The 22,043-nt window shown below is 40.4% G+C and overlaps 1 protein-coding gene across 1 annotated transcript in view; it reads right to left on the reverse strand.

Annotated features, from left to right (window-relative positions):
- The window catches only part of UBE4B (ubiquitination factor E4B), a 121,823-nt gene that overhangs the window by 53,459 nt on the left and 46,321 nt on the right, over positions 1-22,043 (reverse strand). The window contains exons 3-8 of the mRNA XM_052653490.1: positions 15,672-15,807; positions 8,371-8,458; positions 6,937-7,081; positions 4,663-4,891; positions 3,784-4,200; positions 2,947-3,087 (exon numbers count right to left, since the gene is read on the reverse strand). Of these exons, the coding sequence (XP_052509450.1) occupies positions 2,947-3,087; positions 3,784-4,200; positions 4,663-4,891; positions 6,937-7,081; positions 8,371-8,458; positions 15,672-15,807 (1,156 nt within the window). The remainder of the gene's footprint in view (positions 1-2,946; positions 3,088-3,783; positions 4,201-4,662; positions 4,892-6,936; positions 7,082-8,370; positions 8,459-15,671; positions 15,808-22,043) is intronic.

A 22,043-nucleotide genomic window follows, 5' to 3' on the forward strand; every position in this document is an offset into this window, starting at 1 on the left:
TCACGTTCTTCTCTATTTGTTTCATGTGCTAGATATGATTATGCCCTGTACTTTTACATTCTTTTTGATGTCTATTCAGAATTTATAATTTCTAAAACCTGGACAGATGAGATTTCATTTTAACAGCCAGCAAAGTACCTGCCCAGAGAAGGTAATGGCACCCCACTCCAGTACTCTTGCCTGGAAAATCCCATGGACGGAGGAGCCTGGTAGGCTGCAGTCCACGAGGTCGCTAAGATTCAGACACGACTAAGCAACTTCACTTTCACTTTTCACTTTCATGCACTGGAGAAGGAAATGGCAACCCACTCCAGTGTTCTTGCCTGGAGAATCCCAGGGACCGGGGAGCCTGGTGGGCTGCCGTCTATGGGGTCGCACAGAATCGAACACGACTGAAGTGACGCAGCCGCAGCAGCAGCAGCAGCAAAGTACTTGCCAACCAACTGGAGTGGAACTTTGTAATTAAGAAGGAAAATGTTGGCACTTTCTTGCCAAGGAAAAGAACACATGCAAAAACTCTGGGCAGTGAAATAACTGCTAAGAAATGAGAATAATCCAAGTCCTACTGGGCAAACACGGAGAAGTCAGAGGCAACTCAGTATGCTGGGTGGCATGTGAGATCTGGATTCCAGCTCTGCCTTCTTCTAGTTATGAGACTAACCTCACTGAAGGTTATTGCTGAAGCCGAAGCTCCAATACTTTGGCCATCTGATGCGAAGAGCTAACTCACTGGAAAAGATACTAACGCTGGAAAAGACTGATGATAGTAGAAGAACGGAGCAACAGAGGATGAGATGGTTGGATGGCATCACTGACTCAATGGACATGAGTTTGAGCAAGCTCTGGGAGATGGTAAAGGACAGGGAGGCCTGGCGTGCTGCACTCCATGGGGTCACAAAGAGTCGGGCATGACTGAGCGAGTGAACAACAACCACCTTCCTGAACCTGCCCACATTTCCCTGCAGTAACTAGAGGCCCTGCTGTGAAGATCAGAGGAATAACGTATGCACATGGCTGACAGAGCACCTGGGACATGATGCTCAATAACTATTCATAGCTGTGAGTACATAATCAGTAAGTAAGTTTTGTTTCTCCTTATAGGTATCAAATCTAGATCTGAGACAAGGCTGGATGTTAGAAGTCTAGAGAGGAATTAGGTAAAGCAGCATGTAATCTAATATCTTTGTTAGAGAAAGCTGGAATTAAATAGGCAAGGGAGAGACAGTGTTTCCCCCACAGATAACTTACAGTAAAACAGAAAACAAAGCACTTTTATCACGTATAGGAACTGACTCCTAACTAGGATGGCTGCTGCACTACCATGATCATGGGAGAAGGTGTCTGTGCATGCGTGCTCAGTTGTGTCCGACTCCGCAGCCCCACGGACTGTAACCCGCCAGGCTCCTCTGTCCATGGGATTTCCCAGGCAAGAACACTGGAGTGGGCTGCCATCTCCTCCTTTAGGGATCCTCCTGACCCAGGGATCGAATCCAAGTCTCCTGTATCTCTTGCACTGCAGGCGGATTTTTCACTGTTGAGCCATCTACATGAAAAAGACACTTCCACCTTTGGGAAATTTACTTGAGAAATAGTGATACAACATTCAACCTAATACAAATATCAACCTTCCGGAATCAATATTCAACCCTGTGCCAATATCCCTCTCTCTCTTTATAGACCTCTCTAATGATTCTTCTGAACACTGTCGAGTTGAATGTAGTGTGCCGCACCCCTACCACCATCTCTATTTATAGCTTAGAGTTATTTCTGAATACTGCTGGGCACAAATACCAACTCAGTCCAGATGGAACTTCAATTTAAGAGCAAAATTGTAAGACGATGAATCAGAGGCTTAGAGAGAAGGTGCTATTATATTTTTTTGCTCAAAGTCACCTAGAAGGTCCAAGCCATCTTTTTCACTCTGTTTTCAGGGGTGAAACTTCAGCAACATTGTGAGCTCTGTTTTAGCCTCTGCAGCCATTCCTCAGGCTAGGTTGTCTAAACAAACAGGGTCTGGCTTCACTGGGATCAGGGAAGCGAAGTGACTGATTAGCGAAGTTTAAGATTAGCAGTAAAGAGTGCTTCCCTGGTGGTTCAATGGTAAAGAATTCGCCTGCCAGTGCAGGTGACATGAGTTCAATCCTTGGTCCAGGAAGAGCCCACATGCTGAACAGCAACTAAGCCCCTGTGCAACCGCTATTAAGCCTGTGCTCTAGAGCCTGGAAGCTGCAACTACTGAAGCCCTCTAGCCCTAGAGCCTGTGCTCTGCAATAAGAGCAGCCACCACAGTGAGAAGCCTAAGCACCTCAACTAGACAGCAGCCCCTATTCGCTGCCAACTAGTGAAAAGCTGATCTGAAGCAAACGAAGACCCAGCACAGCCAAAAAATAAAGATTAGAAGTCAAAGCAGAATCACAGTTATAAAAGAGAGAATACGACTCCATGTGCTCTTCAACAGACGGCCCGGAGTGAGCTGAGAGGGACACATACACACACACACACAAGTCCCAGTCCCTGCACCATTCCTGAAAAGCAGCAATCCATGCAACTGTACATAAGAAAACACGCCTCCCAGAGGACATGTTGCTTACATCTGGTAGCCCGCAAGAACACTCTCCTAATAAAATAAATGAAGGGTCTCTTATTTTAGATCTCAGGGCAGGTGAACTTGATGTCTAACCTGTTGTTCATGTTCTTGACAAATGATAATACATTAAGTTGTTCTCCAAACTTGCCAGGCAACAACTATGAAAACGTGCCACTTTACCCTCATGAGAAGTTCCTAATGCTTGAGCACATGTGGAGCTTCTCACATCTGGACTCACCAGGGCACCTCATTTGACTCTACCCTGTATGGATTCAGAGCACGCCTCTAATTAGGACTTATAAACGTTAGCTCCTAAGCACCTAGGCACATGCAGAGGTAAGACTCCATTCCTCTGATACCTGGACCCAAACTGGACACAAGAAAACTCATCACCACCACCACCACCTTCATCATCACCACCATCATCATCTTCTTCATCTTCGTCACTACTGTCACCAGAAAGTGCGAGGAAGAGGAAGGAGAAAGGACTGTCGTACATACTACCGTAACAAAAGCAAAAAAATGTCATCAGAGAACAAAGGAAAACAAGGAGGAGGAAAGCTTTTACAACCACTGGCCTTTTAATTAAATCGTAGGCTACAAGTTTTGTCTACTGATATGCAGAAAAATAATTCACCTACATTATATAAAGGCCAGGAAACACTTGATGGGAAGGAGGGCAGTGGATTAATGGAGTTTGGATACTGCTTCTTTCTAACGGGCTGAAAAGAAAGCGTCAAGGCGTAACTACTGGCCAGAGGTAAGGTATCTGCTCACTCGACCCCTTGGTCTGGCTGTATCTCAACTATGATCAGTAATAGTACACAAAGTGGAAATGTGGTTCTGTGAGCCCCAGCTCTCAAATATAAGCTGCCACAGTCTCCGAAATTCATTTGTTATGAGGAATGATATGTGCCCTCGATTTTGAAAACTGAGTGACTTCTTATTTTCAGGAGGAAAAGTGAAGGGGAAGAAAGGGCCTCATAATTGAGCCACCCATACTTTCTGATGTGACAGAACCCTGGCAGAGCAGGGACTCGGGGCACGAGCCTACCCAACTAGTTAGACACATGGGTTAACAGCCCCAAACAGAGAAACTGAGGTCAGCGTCACATGACAGTTCTTCCAAACTGTGTTAATCCCCTTTCCCTGCACTGCAAACACGCACCCGCCTCTCCTACTGCGTAAATAAATACCTAGGAGAGTTCCTTAGGAAGGAGGGCCGTCTGCTGGGGGCACTCCCACCAGGGGAGACGGAGAGTAAAGGTGGTCCTGTGCCAGGGGGTCTCTGTCGGGAGGAGCTGGTGGGCACGGCTTGAGGGCTACTGGCCGGGGCGGACAGGCCTGGGGAGCTAGACAGGATGGAGGTGCCCGAGGATCGCGAGGCAGGAGCAGATGCAGACCCCGAGGGGTGGGTGACAGTGTAGGGCCGGTACCGCGGAGACGAGGGCTGGCTTCCCGCAGGCGTCCCCGCAGGGCTAGGCGGACAGAGGGAGGACGCGGGAGGCGCAGCCGCCTGGCTGGCTGCCCGGGAGGGGGCGGCCAGAGGCGGACTCATCATTGGCACAGAGCTCCAGACACTGGTACTGGGAGCTGGGCTAGTCTCATAGAGGCTAAATGATTTGAGAAAGGGAAGAAAGAAGAGAAAATTGAAGAACCGCTTGGGATAAATAACTAAAATGGAAAATAGCATGTTTTTAAAGAACTGTATAATTACAATCTCATATCTCTAAGCATTCCAGTATACAGATCTTTTAGAGGCTCATCGAAATAACTGTAATCTAACTGCCATGCTGATTTAGAAGCCAGACTTACAATATGAGAAAGCCTTCTTTCCAAAGAACATACTCTATACAGCTATTTGTTTCTAAAATTTTATTTACCAACAGCCTAACCATGGAAAGTCAGAGACCCATCTGGAAAAGACCATGTCTCCTCAGTGAGTCAACCACACCCCCAAACATAAGACATGCCATAATCTGCATGATTCAGGCCCCTGAATGAACGCTCCTTTCTCCTACGCACTTCATGGCTATTTTACCACCAGTGAGATGTGCAGAAAGAACCACACTGACCTAGATAAAGAGCTGGCCCCGAAGGAACCCAGGCTGCAGAACATGGGGCTCGTTCCTGGGTTGGAGCCGGTGGTCAGCATGAGGTTTCTGTCTGGTGACCGAGCTGTTGCTGCAATTGGCTGAGAGGTGGCTGTCAGGCTTGCAAACGGGTTTTCATCTCTGGTCTGAGTAGACATCATTAGCACTTCCATTAAAATCTGGCCAATCAAGTCCTTAAAATCAGAGAATACTGTTGGAAAGGCAGAATAAAGAGGAGGTTATACATGGGTCTTCATACACACGGTCCTTGAATAAGCCAGCATAAGCCAGAGATGTGCAATGTGCTATTTTGGACTGGATTCTTGAGTAATAAAAGCCGCCAGTAGAAAATGTGGGGAAGTCCAAATAAGTTCTGGAGTAACAGTAATATCTTAGCTCTGACAAGTATACTATGATTATGGAAGATGATGACATTAGGGAAAACTGAGTGATGTGTGCCTAGGAACTACCTGCACTAGCTCTATAATTTTTCTGTAAATCTAAAATGTTTTCGAACAGAAAGCTTATTAAAAAAAAAATTTGGAGCCCAGTCTATGAGGGTCACTGCTGATATATATTAACTATAAAAAGAAGCTACTCCCAACTACAGAGGTTAGTTTATCATACTGGAAATATGAAGCACAAAGTTCAAGGGTCTAATATTTAGTTGCCACCTGCCCTTCTGGAGCAGATTCTGTTCTCTAGCCTCCTTCTTATTCTTTGCAGCTCTCGATTGTTATAGGTCTTTTGTTGTTATTAAGTCACTAAGTTGTATCTGACTCTTAGGACCCCATGGACTGCAGCCTACCAGGATCCTCTGTCCACGGGATTTCTCAGGCAAGAATGCTGGAATGGGTTGCCATTTCCTTCTCCAGGGGATCTTCCCAACCTAGGGAATGAACCAGAGTCTCCTGCATTGGCAGGTGGGTTCTTTACCACTTGGGCCACCAGGAAAGCCCATATTAAATATCACTCAATAAATAAAATGTCTAACCCACATAAATCTTACCTGATTTGTTACTAAAAATTACCAGATAGATTTGAGAATCCTAAGATTTACAATAATAAGTGGCAGGATTTTGAAACTCATGGTTGCTAAGCTCAACTCTACAGTCACATTTAACAAGAACCCAGTAAAATCAGAAATAAAACTATCCATCTACCTGGAACATACGAGACATTTTTTTTGGTTTGCTGTGAAAGATAGGTAGCAGGGAAAAGGAAATGCAATCTCCTTGACATTCATTCACTCATTTAAAGTATATCTACTGAAGGATTATGAAGGGCAGGCACTGCGAATACATGGGGAAGCAAAACAGACAAAAATCCCACCATCAAGGAGGCTGTATTCAAGTAAAATACAAAAAAAGACTCCAATGAACTTCCCCTCCATTTTCTGTACTCCAAAGCAGGGTCCCCCATACCACAGACAGATATATGGTCCGCGGCCTCTTAGAAACAGGGCTGCACAGCAGGAGGTGTGCAATAGACAGTGAGCGAAGCTTCATCTGTATCTACAGCTACTCCCCATCACTCGTATTACCACCTTAGCCCTGCCTCTTGTCAGATCAGCAGCGGCAAAATAAATGTAATTTGCTTGAATGGTCCCAAAACCATCCCCACAACTTCATCTGTGGAAATACTGTCTCCCATGAAACCAGTCCCTGGTATCAAAAAGGCTGGGACCAGTGCTCCAGAAGACTGCTATAGAGAAGAATGAAGAGTGCCCTGCAATGCTGATCTCTTGCCAAGTTTTAATACTTCAAGTGTGGTTTAGTATAGCCTCTTAAAATAGAATCCTGTAAACACTGCAAAATATCAGTATGTTTTAGTTTGCTAAAGCAGTTTAACCAAGCACATTTACTCCACTGTCTACGTATGACCCGGGAGGCACTTACAACAGGTACCGGTCACCCTCTCAGGATCCCTGCAGACCACCCCGCATGCTCCTGCCTGGAATATAAGAGGCCCTAATGCTCTCTCTAAGCACCTTCTTATTGCAAAGGAAAATACTTCAGCCCTGAGACAATGGAGACTATTAACTGATACAGTTTTCTTTGGAGAAATCATTAAAAAAAAATTTATCAGTAAGTGGAAAGTAGACAAACAGCAGTCTTCATCAAGAAGTATCCCTGTAATCAGAAATACAACTGCAGAGCAAGACAAGGTATGTCAACAGCAGAGAAAGACAAAAGAGTTCACATTCTCTTTTTCTATGGAGGGCTCTGAAATAAGACAGTTGAGCCCGATTCCTACCTTCTTTTGGGTTCTGCTTAAACTGTGCAGAAAGAGAAGAAAGGAAGATCACATCCCTGTCCCGGTCCTTCCAGGAGACACGGAAAATCTTACAGACCAGCTGTAAGGCCTGCTCTTCAGACACTTCAGAACCTGATGAAGGCTCCTTGTGGGGAAGAAGATTTGGGGGTTAATTTCAAGCAGTAGGAGGTATGAGTTAGACTTTAACAGAAATACCTAATTCTGAATTTAATTCATTCACAAATAAGGATATTTTAGAAATACAGACAACTATACACCTACTGATTAAAGGAAAAATAAACTTGTTACTATGACTTCAAAGTTATAACCTGTTGGTCTCATGAGCTTATAACACATCATATGGCAGGGAATACAAAACAGCAGGACTGGTATCAGGAATCGCCAAGGAAGACATGTGATGAAGGATGCATCATTTATTTCCCATTTATTATTCCCATTAGTCCCATGTATTTCCTTTTCTGAATGCTAAAAGACCAGGTTGACATTTTAGGTATATAACCGATTTTTCTCTAGAAATTTTTCCAGATTTTAATGTTTCTCACTATTTTCCACCATAGATAGAAATAACATCTATAAAGAACTTTATAAGATTCAAACACCACAAAATAAAGCACTGCATCACTAAGAGGCTATAGTCCAACTTCTAATACAGCTGCTGAACACTAAGAACTTACTCAACAGAAAGGGCTGCAATTATCTATGCCAGTACTATACCATGACACACACACAAGAACCAAAAATGTCTTCTTTTAAATATGGGGAACTCAAGTTCAGACGGTAACAAAAAACCTCCTGTTTCCACTCATTTTTGCTTTAATTCCTGATCATCTTCCTCAGAATGACTTACTCGCTTAAGCAATTAAAAATCAACAGAAAAAATTCAAAGAAGCTCTAAATTCACTGCTATCATTTACTGATAAAAAATGCACCTGAAACAAAGATAACTGAAGGATTTTTATCAGGTGAAAGGACTAAGCTATACTTCCACTAAGGGTGATCAAGGCTACCCATATTTCTTCAAAAGAAAAAAAAAAAAAAAAAAACAATCACCTAAATAGGATCTGCTGGTTTGGCATGGCCCTCTCTAACAGACTTTTACAGATACAAGACATGAAGCACTGCTTATTTATACTGTGCATGTGAGTGCATGCTTAGTCACTGGATCATGTCCAACTCTTTGGGACCCCATGGTCTGTAGCCTGCCAGGATCCTCTGTCCATGAAATTTTCCAGGCAAGCATACTAGAGTGGAGCAGGTTGCCATTTCCTGCTCCAGGGGATATTTCCAACCCAGGGATCGAACCCACATCTCTTTCGTCTCCTGTATTGGCAGGTGGATTCTCTACCCCTGTGCCACCTGGGATGGCATTAACCGTACCTAAAAACAGAAGCAAGGGCTTCATCTCTTACCAACCTTATCGCTCAGGCTCCTTTTTTCTCTTCGGTCATTTTCATCAACCTCCATATTTTCGATTCCTGAATCCACATCCACCTGGGACATGCTTTAAGTATAAAAGACAAATCAGTCTTTTACCTTTGATAAACCCACCCCAATATCACAGCTGCTGGCTGAGGAAGTTATCGTTTTTGTTTTTTATTTTTGCTGCACTGCAAGGCTTGCAGGATCCTATTTCCCCAACCAGGGATCAAACCCAGGCTCTCAGCAGTGAAAGCACCGAGCCCTACCACTGGACCGCCAGGGAATCCCCTGAGGAAAAGTTCTAAAATATCAATCAAGATCAGTCAGGAAAGTTAAATAATAAAGATTCATCTTTTTTCTCAATAATTATTGAGAGCTCTTCATATACTAGGATATAAACATTCCATCTATCATACTTACTGAAAATATTTTTCCCAAGTGGTCATTTCCTTAGGCTCACTTTCAAAAACAAAAATTAGAGGAAATTTTCTATACATATTACTTTTAAATGATACACAATCAAGCAGAGCCTGATTGCAAAATCTAGTTAAGTACATATTTTTTTTTCTCACATTAAATAACTGTCCTAGCATCATTTATTGAAAGGACCGTTCTTTTTACAGTAATATGAAACCACTTATGTCATATGTCCAGTTGTCATACTGAGTCCAGCTGTGTGCAGGTCTCTTTCTGGATACTAATTTCCACCCCACTAGACAATCTGTCTGTCCCTAAGCCATACTCACTACACCTTCACTAATAAGCCTTGGTGTCTGCTAGGTCAATGCCTCCACCTTGCTCTTCTACCTCAAGAGTCCTGGCCATTCTTGGTCCCGTGCTCTTCTACACATACTTAATGATCATCTCGACAGGTTCCTTTAAAATACTGTTGGGGTTTTGACTAGAGCTTTACTGACTCTAAAGATCAAATGGGGTAGAAATGACATCTTTATGCTATGGATCTATCCTTGGACAAGGGATGTCTCTCCAAATAACTAAGGTTTTCTTTCAATAAACTTTTCTAATTTTCTCCATAAGTCTTTAACTTCGTTTGCTAAATTTATCTCTAGGCACCATATATTTTAAAATAAAATTGTGACTTGACTGGTACCTTTTTAAAAACTAAGATTTCTATTTTTTGTTGCTTGTGCATAGTAATGTTAACTAATTTTAGATATAAACCTCTCATAAGCTGTTCGTTTACTTATGTAGTGGACTTCCTAGGTTGATAATCATTTTATCTCCAAATAGTAACTTTCATTTCTTGCACTCCAATCCTAACTTCAATTACTGCATTGGGTAGGGTCCCATGTCGAATAGAAGCAGAAATAGCAGTCTTCTGTGCTCTTATTTCTGACTTTAAAGAGAATGTTTCTAATTTCTCACCACTGAGTACGAGAGTTGTAGTATTTCAGCAGATGTCCTTTATGGTAGTCAGAATAAGAGGCTACAGTGTAATAACACATACACTCTGCAATCTTAGAGGCTTAACACTATAAGGGTTTATTTCTTGCTTACGCAAAGTCTGATGAGAGTGAAGCATCCTTACTCCATCTTTAATCTATGCCATCTGCAATACACAGCCTCCAAGGTCACTGGAGCAAGAAAAGAGAGGGATGGAGGAGGAACATCGGCTCAACTGCCTTCACCCAAATGTGACGCATGTCACTTCAAGTCTACGGGACAGACCTAGTTACTCAGCCCCAATCTAACTGCAAAGGAGACTGGGCATTCAGGGGAGCACATGGAGTACTTGGTAAATTCTGTCTGTGCCCTACAGTTTAAGGATGCATCTTTCTGTCTCCTGTTTGCTAGGATTTTTATCTTGAATCGATGTTGAGCTTTTCTATTTAATATACAATGGGGTGGATAATAGTTACAGACTTTCTCATGTTAAAACACCCTTACATTCCTAAGATAAACCCAAGTTGGTCATGAAAGTGAAAGTGAAGTCGCTCAGTTGTGTCCGATTCTTTGCGACCCCATGGACACCAGGCTCCTCTGTCCATGGGATTTTCTAGGCAAGAGTACTGGAGTGGGTTGCCATTTCCTTCTCCAGGGAACTTCCCAACCCAGGGATCGAACCCAGGTCTCCCGCATTGTAGACAGACGCTTTACCGTCTGACTCACCAGGGAAGTCGTGCTATATTATTTTTTTTAACTAATCTTTTAATGGAATTATCTATACAGAAATATGCACAGATGGTATGTGTTTGTCTGAATAAAGTTTCACTAAGGAAACATACTAATGTAATCAGCACCCAGATTAAGCAGCAGAACATTTCCAGCACCCCAAAGGTCCCCCCCCCCCCAGGACCCTTTCAATAACAACCATGCTAACCCACAGTAACCACCATCCTGGCACCCAGACCAGACCCAGAGATGTTTTGCCTGCTTTCTATGTGATGCACTATTTGATTTGCCAATATCTTCAGATTTTTGCAAATATGTTCATAACCATGCAATTTTTACCAATTTTATTGATTACCATGTAATTAATTTTCTTCTTTGATATTAGTATTGTCTGGTTTTGTATATGAAGGTCATATGAGCCTCATAAATGGACTTGGGAAGTTTAAAGATTATCTGAAAAATGTGTGCAAAGTTGGGATGGTGGGAGTACCCATAAGATCATATGAGCAAGATGCTTTCTTTGGAAAAACTGTAAAATACTGATTCGATTTAACTTTTTTTATTATTATTCAGATTCTCTCTCTCTTTCTAAGCCAATTTTGGGAGAACTGTGATCTTTGAGGAGTCTGATTTTATCCAGATTTTCAAACTGATCTGCATCCTGCATATTTACATTCTCACAGAGTTCTCTTTTTCAGTAACAAGCATTACTGAGTGCCCAGCCTAGGCAGGCACTGTTCTAGGTATTTGAGATGCCAACAGACGAGAGACCAAAAAAATTTTCTGTGCCATGGAATTTCCGTTTCAATTAAAGGGAGAAAGATAATAAATAAAATAAGCAAAGCATAGAGTATATATAAACGCTATATAAAAATTAAAGGAAAAAGAACAAGGAAAAGGTAATTGAGAAGGCAGGGCTCTCCCATTTAAATGAGGTCACCTCGCTGAAATACTACCTAGGCAAAAATAGGAAGGAGGTAAGCCATGCACCGGAAAAGGCAATGGCACCCCACCCCAGTACTCTTGCCTGGAAAATCCCATGGACAGAGGAGCCTGGTAGGCTGCAGTCCATGGGGTCACTAAGAGTCGGACACGACTGAGCGCCTTCACTTTCACTTTCACTTTTCACTTTCATGCATTGGAGAAGGAAATGGCAACCCACTCTAGTGTTCTTGCCTGGAGAATCCCAGGGACGAGGAAGCCTGGTGGGCTGCCGTCTATGGGGTCGCACAGAGTCGGACACGACTGAAGGGACTTAGCAGCAGCAGCAGCAAGCCATGCACATATTCAGGGGAAACATATTCTAAGAAATGGGGTTTAATTCCAAGTATTTACTTATATTCTTTTTCTTTTTTAGTATAATATATATATGAACCTTCCCTGGTAGCTCAGAGGTTAAAGTGCCTGCCTGCAATGCAGGAGACCTGGGTTCGATCCCTGGGTCGGGAAGATCCCCTGGAGAAGGAAATGGCAACCCACTCCAGTATTCTTGCCTGGAGAATCCCATGGACGGAGAAGCCTGGTAGGCTACAGTTCAGGGGGTCGCAAAGAGTCGGACACGACTGAGCGACTTAACTTATATATATATATATAGCTTTATAGTCTCTTCCAAGGACCCCATTAACTGTGACACACAAATGACAGTATATAATATTTGTTATCGTTCAGTTCAGATTTCCATCATGATTTCTTCTTTGACCTGTATTTAGAAGCATGCTGTTTTTTTTTTTTAATTTCCAGATTTATGATTTTTTTTTTAACCCTACATGAATTATCTAACCTCACGTCAGAAAACATTATCAATATGATTCTGACTCCTGAACCCTTCTGGTTGATGAGTATCAGAAAAAAACGTGTATTCTCCAATTTTGGACTGCAAAGCTTGGTATCCTTCATTAGATCAAGCTTGTTAGCTGTGTTATTTAATTTGTCCATATGCTTACTGCTGTTCATTCTCTTTGCTCTATTGATGGCTAAAAGAGATATGTTAAAAATCTCCCATTATATTAGGTATGTGTCAATTTCCGCTAGTTCTATCAAGATTTGCTTTATTATATGTTATTATATTACTAAGTACATATAAATATTTTGAAAACTGTTATATCCTGCTGGTAAACTAAACATTTATCATTATACAGTGCTTACTTCTAGTAATATTTTGTAACTTAAAGTTTAATTTATTAATACACTTATCCTTGCTTTGTTTAGTATTTGCCTAGTATATTTTTCCCTTTCTTTCAGTTTCATGCTTTTTCTAACCTAGTGTTTCAGGTAACACTAGTATTTCAGTATTTGTTATCTACAGTAAACAAAAAGAAACCTGGGTTATATTTTGTTTTTAATCCAACCACAATGACTTTTCATTGTGACTTACGGTGATTATTGACATTTTCATTTCTTTTATAACCATCTTATTTTGTGCTGTTTGCCTCTTCTTAAAAATTTGTGTTTTTTTCTTCCTTTTCTTTGAATTGACTTAAAATTCCCTCCCCTCCCCAACCTGGTTTCATATTTTCCCTTTACTGGTTAGAAAATACACTCTTTCTATTCCTTCAGTGGTTATTCTTGAAATTTTATGAAGTATTCTTAACTCAAAGTCTAAGAGCTTGCCACTATCTTTACCCCTCTCCCAAGTAGACAATCACTCCCCTTCCAGCTTTATCTGCTATTGCTATTTTGTTGCTAGTGTGTTAAGATCAGATTATTTACTTCTCTCTCCCTCTATTATTTCATACACTGTTATTACTGTCTTAAACCATCAGTGTTCAGATTTAGCACATATTTATTATTTTTCTTAACTCATCTTTCCTCCCTGCATCTCAGACAATTAGTCTTGAGTTCATTTTCCTTTTTTTTTTTTTTTTGGAGAAAAAAATATTTTTTTTTCTTGAAGTATAGTTGGTACACAGTATTATGTAAATTACAGGTGTACCATGTTGTGATTTCCAAGTTTTAAAGGTTATACCACATTTAGAGTTATTATAGAGTATTTGCTGTATTCCCTGTGCTGTACAATATATCCTTGTAGCATTTTAAAAAATTAATTTTTATTAGAGTATAGCTGCTTTACAATGTTGTGTTAGTTTCTACTGTACAGCAAAGTGAATCAGCCATATACATTTTCCTTCTTAAATGCATCTGTTAAAATTTGGGGTCTTCTTGTCGCAGACCATCAGTTGTTCACATTTGTTTTTTATATCTGTAAGTATCTTTATTTCTCCCCTCCTCTTAAAAGACAGTTCCACAAATACACACAGTTCCCAGCTGACAGTTACTTTCTCTCAGCACTTAACACTGATTCCATAGTCCTCTGCCCTCCATCACTGAGATATCTAACTATCGTCCTTTCGTAGATAATCTCTCGTTTCCCTTGGCTGCTTTAAATGTCTTTGTCTTTGGTTTTCTGCAAGTTAACTATAAAATGTCTAGATACAAATTTCCTTTTCTTTACCTTGCTCACAAGTTATAGGGCTTCCTGAACCTGAAGGTTCATATATTTATCAACTCTCAGCCGTTTATCATTTCGATAATGGCTTTCAAATCAGCAGAGGAAGAAACAATGGAACAAGGAGAGAGGTGAGAAATCTCCCAGTGTGCCTGCCCTCTCCTTTTGATACTTCTATTAGCTATATATTAAATTTGTGTCCTCTTGTCCTCTGTATTTCTAAACATCCTTCATATTTTTCATCTCTCTTTCTCTTTGTGGTACCCTCTAAGTAAGTTCTTCAGCTCTATCGCTGCATTTGTTAATTTTCTCTTTAGTTATCTTAACCCACTGTGATTACTATCTTTTCATTTTTAGAAATTATATTCGGTTCTTTTTCAAATGCGCTTGGTTGTTTTTATAGGTGCTTGCCTCTTATTCACATTTTCAGTACTTTTTAAAATTTAGTTAATACAAATTTTACGTTCTCTATTTGACAATTCCAAAACCCCAATGAGTCTAGGTGAATAATTCTATTGTTACTGATTCTACAGACTCTTACATGTGGTGGCTTTTTTCTAGTATGCTTTTTTTTTTTCTTTAAAGTGAAATAAGTAAAGTGTTTATTAGGAACAGAAAGACTACGTGTGGATAGACACACGGGCAGACTCAAGAGAGAGAGTCGCTGAGTGTGCTTTAATTTTTGACCATGAGTTCATATTTCTTAGAAATTTTTCTAAGGAAATTCTCTGAACACTTGGATAATTTATGTTTGTTTCTGCTAGATGCTTAAAGACATGAAAAGGTCCACTGTATATGACAGTTCTTAGCCTGAGGTTTTTCAGACTACAACAGTTAAGTGTAAATTTAGGTGCTAAACCCACATGAAAATTACCCACTGGCCATGAAATTACAGAGTTGACTTGAGTTTTAAAAAATTCATCCACTCAGAGCAAAGGTAGTAAGAACACAATTGTTTTTCCCCTATGTGGTTGATTTTTTTCTACTTGATCTTTTTCCTGGCAGTGTAGTCCTTTCTGAATTCTTGCCTAAAGTAGGGTGACCTCTGATCTGGCTCCTCATCCCAACCTAAAGTGTACAACACCCCAGTATTCTAACACACCTAGAAAATGTTATCTGCCTGGCCCACTAACAGAAACAGAGAGGGCTGCGTGAGGGCAGAGGAGCCACGTCGTGGGGGTCTGGCTGTCCAAGGAGTAAAGGAATCAACCCCTCAGCCACTCTGTCATCTACTCACAGCATACCTGCACACCTGTGCAACACAGGATGGCTCTACTCCAGGGCACCCTGATCCTCATGGAGCTCCTAGAACATTTGCTTACCTGCCTACATCCTTTCAAACTGTTAAAAAAATTTTTTTTACTAAGTTAAAAAAAAAAATTTTACCAAGTAGTAAATCTTTGAAGAAATTTTTAAGGGCTGATCTATGTTTCCCAACTTGGTACTTACAAAATAAAGACATTAAAAAAAAATTTTTTTAACCACCTGTACCAATATTTCATAAAAGACATTTCAGCACCCAAACTTAAAAAAGGTATAAAGATCACTTCAGAATAATACAAAGACCCTTCAGTTTAATAAACTGAGCGCTAATCAAGCTAAGGGCTGGCACGGACCTCTGGGCTGGCATTTGAGACTACTGGACTAAACACGAAAGTGAATGGACCTTTCCCTTTCTATCAGTAAAGCAACTTATTGGAAAACTGGCTTACTTTACCTTTTCTCACAAGAGACTCCATCGATATCCATGCTCTGGGAACGTGAAAGAGACTGGGACTGCGTTTCAAGGCTATTGGAGGGCGAGCTGCTGAGAGAACTGACTCCCTCACTGCTCTGGCTTCGATGCGCTACTCCTAACCAAAAGAGACATAAAAGAGGAAGTCTCGAGTGAGATAACATTAAAGCTGCTTGTAACGGCAACAGTAAACACACACAATCGGCATTCATACCATCATGAAAGCTGTCCGCTAAGGAATTTCTATCATGACTGTACTGAAGACCGAAGTGACATTAAAGTCATAGCAACATCAGTGGAAACCAGTTTATCAATAAGTATCATATGAGGTCAGTAACAAAAGCTACATCTGATAGCTAAAACTGACTCCTCATCACCTTCTCTTTCATTAATTCAGACAATGGGCCCTGAGTACAAATGAGTTTTCATGACAGTCCAGAAATATCCTTGAAATGGACCAAAAATAAGATACGTTACTGAATGGATAGGAAGACAGATAGATGGAGAGATGAGTGATAAAGCAAGCAGAGTAAAATGATAATGGTAGAATCTAGGCGATAGGTATACAGTAAGTCCCCACATATGAACACGCTCTGTTCCCAGAGGGCACTCATTAAGCCCAGTTTGTTTTTAAGTACAACAAAGTTAGCCTAACATAACGAGCCATACAGTACTGTACTGTAATAGATTTGTAATAGTTTTCACACAAAGAATACATAAAAAACAAACATAAGAAATAAAACATTTTTAATCATAATAGTACCTTGAAAAGTACACTAGTACCAGCTACATCACTGCTGCTTTTATGCTTGCTTCCAGACATCCTGAGCTTAAATAGATACAGTACTGCTGTACTCTACACCGTACTGTACAGTAAAATACACAAAAGTACAACCATTTGTGGAGGACGCACACCCGTGACAATGTACACCAGACATGTTAACCAACTTATGTGACTGAACATGCAAACTCATGTTTGGCTCTTTGCAAGTTCCCAACTTGAAGGGTTGTGTGTAGGGCACTTACAATATAAGCATTCAGTGCCAAGTTCCTTCTACTTTGCTGGGTGCTTCAAATTTTCATAAGAAGATATTGAAAATGAACAAATAGATCCATCTAAGCCATTTCCTTAAATACAGATCAACCCATTTATTGACTGAACATCTTATCTTGCAATAGCTTGGGAAAAATAAACATCCTGCCATCCCTGACCTCACAGAGCCTAGAGTGCAGTGAACCACAGCCAGGCACACCGGGCCATGGTGTGCCTATCAAAATCTTCAAAACCAGGTTGTTCATAGAATTTCAAAATTTACTTTAACTCCATCAGTTTAATCTTTCTACAAAAAAAAAGCTCACCCAGGCATTTGCAGGCAATGCATACTATATTACTGAAAGGAAAATGGCTCATGTTTTAAAAAACAAAACAACTTGAGTTATCACTTGTAGCTGAAACAACTATCAAGTGGATTAAAATGTTAACCCTCCCAGCATCCCAAGAAAATCCACTTACTACTCTTTCATATCTCTCTTCTTTGAAGACTTCACCCACTCCTGATAGCAGGGTTTTAACATGTATCTGTTTATTAAAACTTTTTCAGGACTCAGAAGGGAAAGAGAAACTAAATCTTTATTATTCATAAGTTCAGTTCAGTGGCTCAGTCGTGTCCGACTCTTTGCGACCCCATGAACTGTAGCACGCCAGGCCTCCCTGGCCATCACCAACTCCTGGAGTCCACCCAAACCCATGTCCATTGAGTCGGTGATGCTATCCAACCATCTCATCCTCTGTCATCACCTTCTTCTCCTGCCCTCAATCTTTCCCAGCATCAAGGTCTTTTCAAATGAGTCAGCTCTCTCCATCAGGTGGCCAAAGTATTGGAGTTTCAGCTTCCAACATCAGTCCCTCCAATGAACACCCAGGACTGATCTCCTTTAGGATGGACTGGTTGGATCTCCTTGCAGTCCAAGGGACTCTCAAGAGTCTTCTCCAACACCACAGCTCAAAAGCATCAATTCTTCGGTGCTCAGCTTTCGTTATAGTCCAACTCTCGCATCCATACATAACCACTGGAAAAACCATAGCCTTGACTAGACGGACCTTTGTTGACAAAGTAATGTCTCTGCTTTTTAATATGCTGTCTAGGTTGGTCATAGCTTTCCTTCCAAGGAGTAGGTGTCTTTTAATTTCATGGCTGCAATCACCATCTGCAGTGATTTTGGAGCCCAGAAAAATAAAGTCAGCCACTATTTCCACTGTTTCCCCATCTATTTCCCATGAAGTGATGGGACCAGAAGCCATGATCTTAAGTTTTCTGAAAGTTGAGATTTAAGTCAACTTTTTCACTTGCCTCTTTCACTTTCATAAAGAAATATATGCCCCAACCAGTAATGCTGAAGAAGCTGAAGTTGAACAGTTCTATGAAGACCTACAAGACCTTCTAGAACTAACTATTCATAAGTAGATTTCAGTAAAACATCAAAATCATCTGATGTGGAGAGAATTCTGAAATAAGCTTAGAGAATATTGTAAAACTTTAAATAATTAATTCAACTATAAGCATCACCAATTCAATGGACATGAGTCTGAGCAAACTCTGAGAGACAGTGAAGGATAGTGAAGCCTGGCATGCTACAGTCCATGGGGTGGCAAAGAGTCAGACATGACTGAGTGACTGAACAACAACAATCCAAAATAAATTCCCAACAGATCTTTATTGAAGGAGCAAATAACAGAGCATCAACAATGTTCTTAAGAGAATATCATTTTACCTGACAACTTTTTAATAAAATAATAAAGTTCAACAATTTTTATGGGATATCAATTTAGCAGCCTTTAAATCTCTTCTTTATAAAAATCAGTTCTAAAATTAAACTAATAATTACAGTAAGTTGTTTAAAACACTGTACTTGTAATCCAGTGTACTATGAGTACTATGATATACTATGAGTATAATAATCCTATACTCATATAGAGTGTCAGAGTATACCATATGGCATAATACAATCTATTTGCACTATTTTTATAAGACAAGAATATCATCGGATTTTTTTCCCTGAACCTTTCACATGACATTCATAAGTGTCAAATAGGGCAAATCTGCCCCAGAATTTATGTTTGCCAATGCTCCCCAATCTCTATATACCATCTAGAATCTAGGAGGGACCCTAGTGCTGTCTTAAAACTTAAAAAACTGAAAGTCTCAGACTTCCCTGGTGGTCGAGTGGTTAAGAATTTACCAGTCAACGCAGGGGATGTGGTTTCGATCCCTGGTCCTGGAAGACTGCACATGCCGTGGGGCACCTAAGCCCATGTGCTGCAACTACTGAAACCCAAAGGCCCTGTAGCCTGTTCTCCACAGCAAGAGAAGCCAATGCAATGAGAAGCCCGAACATCACAGCAAAGAGTAGCTCCTGCTCACCACAGTTAGAGAAAGCCCTCGGACAGCAACAAAGACTCAGTGCAACCAAAATCAAATAAATAAATACATAAAAATTAAAAAGGAAGGTCTCTGACTTCATTTAGAAGCAATATAAATCAAATACTATAACTAAAATCAAACCAGTAGCACAAAATACTACTTTATCTTCAAATCATACAAGTCTTTTATTATCTTCACTCTTTTCCCCTTCTAACTTGAGGGATGGCTGTCAGGGAGCCCATTTCAAGGAATGCAGATTGTTTTTTCCCCCACAGTCTTCATCTCCATAAAGCCAGACACTAAAGAACTAAAATACAGACATAAACTCCTCTGATTCTTTCTTAGAAGATGAGTAAAATTTCTACATGAGAACTAAAAAACAAATCTTTAAAAAGTAAAAGTGTACATAACAGAATGGAGGAAACCACGTGTACTTAATAAAATATGAACTACAGCCTTTGAAGATGGCAGCTTTCCCAATTTTTATGAATAATGAGAACTTGTTAAAAGTACACTATGAATTTGTTTCTACAAAAAAGTAAATAATAAGGATTTTATTTCTGTAAGTGTTTCCTACGAATATTGTAGCATTTCCTGAGTGACGTTCCCTTTCAGGTACACACTAGACCAGATTAACTACTTTCAAGCTATAACACTAGATCTGTTCCAGGATTTTAGACACACACACACAAATGCACAAGCTTGCTCAACCCTAGTATAAAAAGAAGCACACTCAGCCATGAAAAGGAACAAATGTGAGTCAGCTGAACTGAAGTACATGAACCTAGAGGCTGTTATACAGAGTGATGTAAGTCAGAAAGAGAAACACAAATACAGTATATTAATGCATATGTATGGAATCTAGAAAAATGGTACTGATGAACCTGTTTGCAGGGCAGGAATAGAGATGCAGAGAACAGACTTGCGGACACAGCGGGGAATGGAGACGGTGGGACAAACTGAGAGCAGCAAGGACACATATGCTACCGTGTGTAAAACAGACAGCTAGCGAGAAGCTGCTGCACAGCACAGGGAGCCCAGCCCAGCACTCTGCAGTAACCGGGAGGGCTGGGAAGGAGGGTGAAGGCTGGGAGGGAGGTTCAAGGGGGAGGGGGTATACATAGATACCCAGGACTGACTCCCGTTGTAGTACAGCAGAAACCAACACAATTATCGGAGAAAAATTATCCTCCAATAAAAAAAAAATTTTTTAATTGAAAAAGAAAGCACTGGGTCACCAAAATGAGCCTTAAATCCTCAATCGAGCTGTTAAAAAGGAAGGGAAGCAGGGTGAGGTGACTTTAAAGCTTTTGCCCAATCCTCTTTTACAGATAAGAATACTGAGATCCACTAAGTCTAAGACTTCCCTTAGGAACTTCAGCAAGTTAGAAATAGAACAAAGATTAAAACTCAGGACTTCTCACTCCACAGAAAATGCTGCAGTTTGCTTTACCCCACACTGCTGAACAGTTCTTCAATCACAGCTACTTTAAACCAAAGCTATATATGTTGTATACCTTCTAAAATTAAAAAAGGAAACTTGAAAAGACATTAACGTTATAAAAGGAATCATTCATTCCACTGCTAATCAAAATTCTAAAGCATTTTACATAGACCTTGACAATGAACTTAGCTAAGTGGTTAACATTCATGAAACATACAAAGTATAGTTCTATCTTATTCGGCCAATATGAACATCACCCCCAACATGAATTAAAATGAACATATTCTATTACATAAAGCAGAATGACATATCTGATCATCAGCTAATTTTCTGGTGAAACAAGTCTGTTCTCGTGAATAAACACAAATGAAATGGAATTTCAAACCTGTAAAGTAAAACAGTAATATCGAAAATCTTGGGACAAGAAAACCAACAACTCAAATTGGAAAATTGCTTTGATCTTCATATTTATGACTGGTTCTAAATATGACATTTATAATTTGTTCTGAATATTCCATAGAACTAATCATGCAGAGAATCATACATCTGGAATCAAAAGACCATGACTGCTCTGAGAAGAAATGGCTGATTCTATGGCTGGGGCAGAGAAAATATAAGATGAGCCTGGAGCGTTTTACAAATGCCAGAAAGACAGTACTCAAAAAACTAAAAGGATAAGCATGTCAGCAAAGAAGTCAACATGAAAGAGTTCCCAATGGCCAAAACTGGAACAACTTGCATTTTTAAAAATTGCAGAAATAAACGACATAGCAATATGAATTACAGCTCAAAAGAATAAAATAAATATACATGAGTTCATGCTGATGTGGGCTTCTCAGGTAATGCATGGTAAGGAACCCACCTGCCACCACAGGAGACACAAGATGTGGGTTTGATCCCTGGATCAGGAAGATCCCTTGGAGGAGGGCCTGGCAGCCCGCTCCAGTATTCTTACCTGGGAAATCTCATGGACAGAGGAGCCTGGCGCACTACAGTCCATGGGACTGCAAAGAGTTGGACACAACTGAATCAACTGAGCATGCTGAGCGTGCTGATGTAAATAAGGATTAAATAAATAACTGGACAAATGTCCCTTATAGAAGAATTTAAAATATATGTACATACTTGCCCCTCCAGGATGTAAAACTTAGAAATTGGGCTGAACTTAGGAATTCAATTCCAAAGAAATGAATTTGGAAAAGGAGTGGAGAGACCTTGTGAACCCCAGTTTAATGGGGAGGTGAATGAAGATCAACATCACCAGAGATGTCTGATGAGAAACTTCACCTTTACGACAGTCTTCCTCCTATACCCAAATCCCAGTCTAATCACGAGAAAAACACCAAGATAAAGCCAAAGCAAGGAAAATTCTACAAAGTACTCTTCACCACTGCTAAAATCATGAAAAACACAAAAAGGCTGAAAAACTGTCACAGAGTAAATGAGACTAAGGACACTTATGTTTAGTTGATAATAAAATACTAAGGA

Source organism: Budorcas taxicolor, chromosome 16 (genome assembly GCF_023091745.1).
Source record: "Budorcas taxicolor isolate Tak-1 chromosome 16, Takin1.1, whole genome shotgun sequence".
In the NCBI taxonomy this organism is placed as follows: Eukaryota; Metazoa; Chordata; class Mammalia; order Artiodactyla; family Bovidae; genus Budorcas; species Budorcas taxicolor.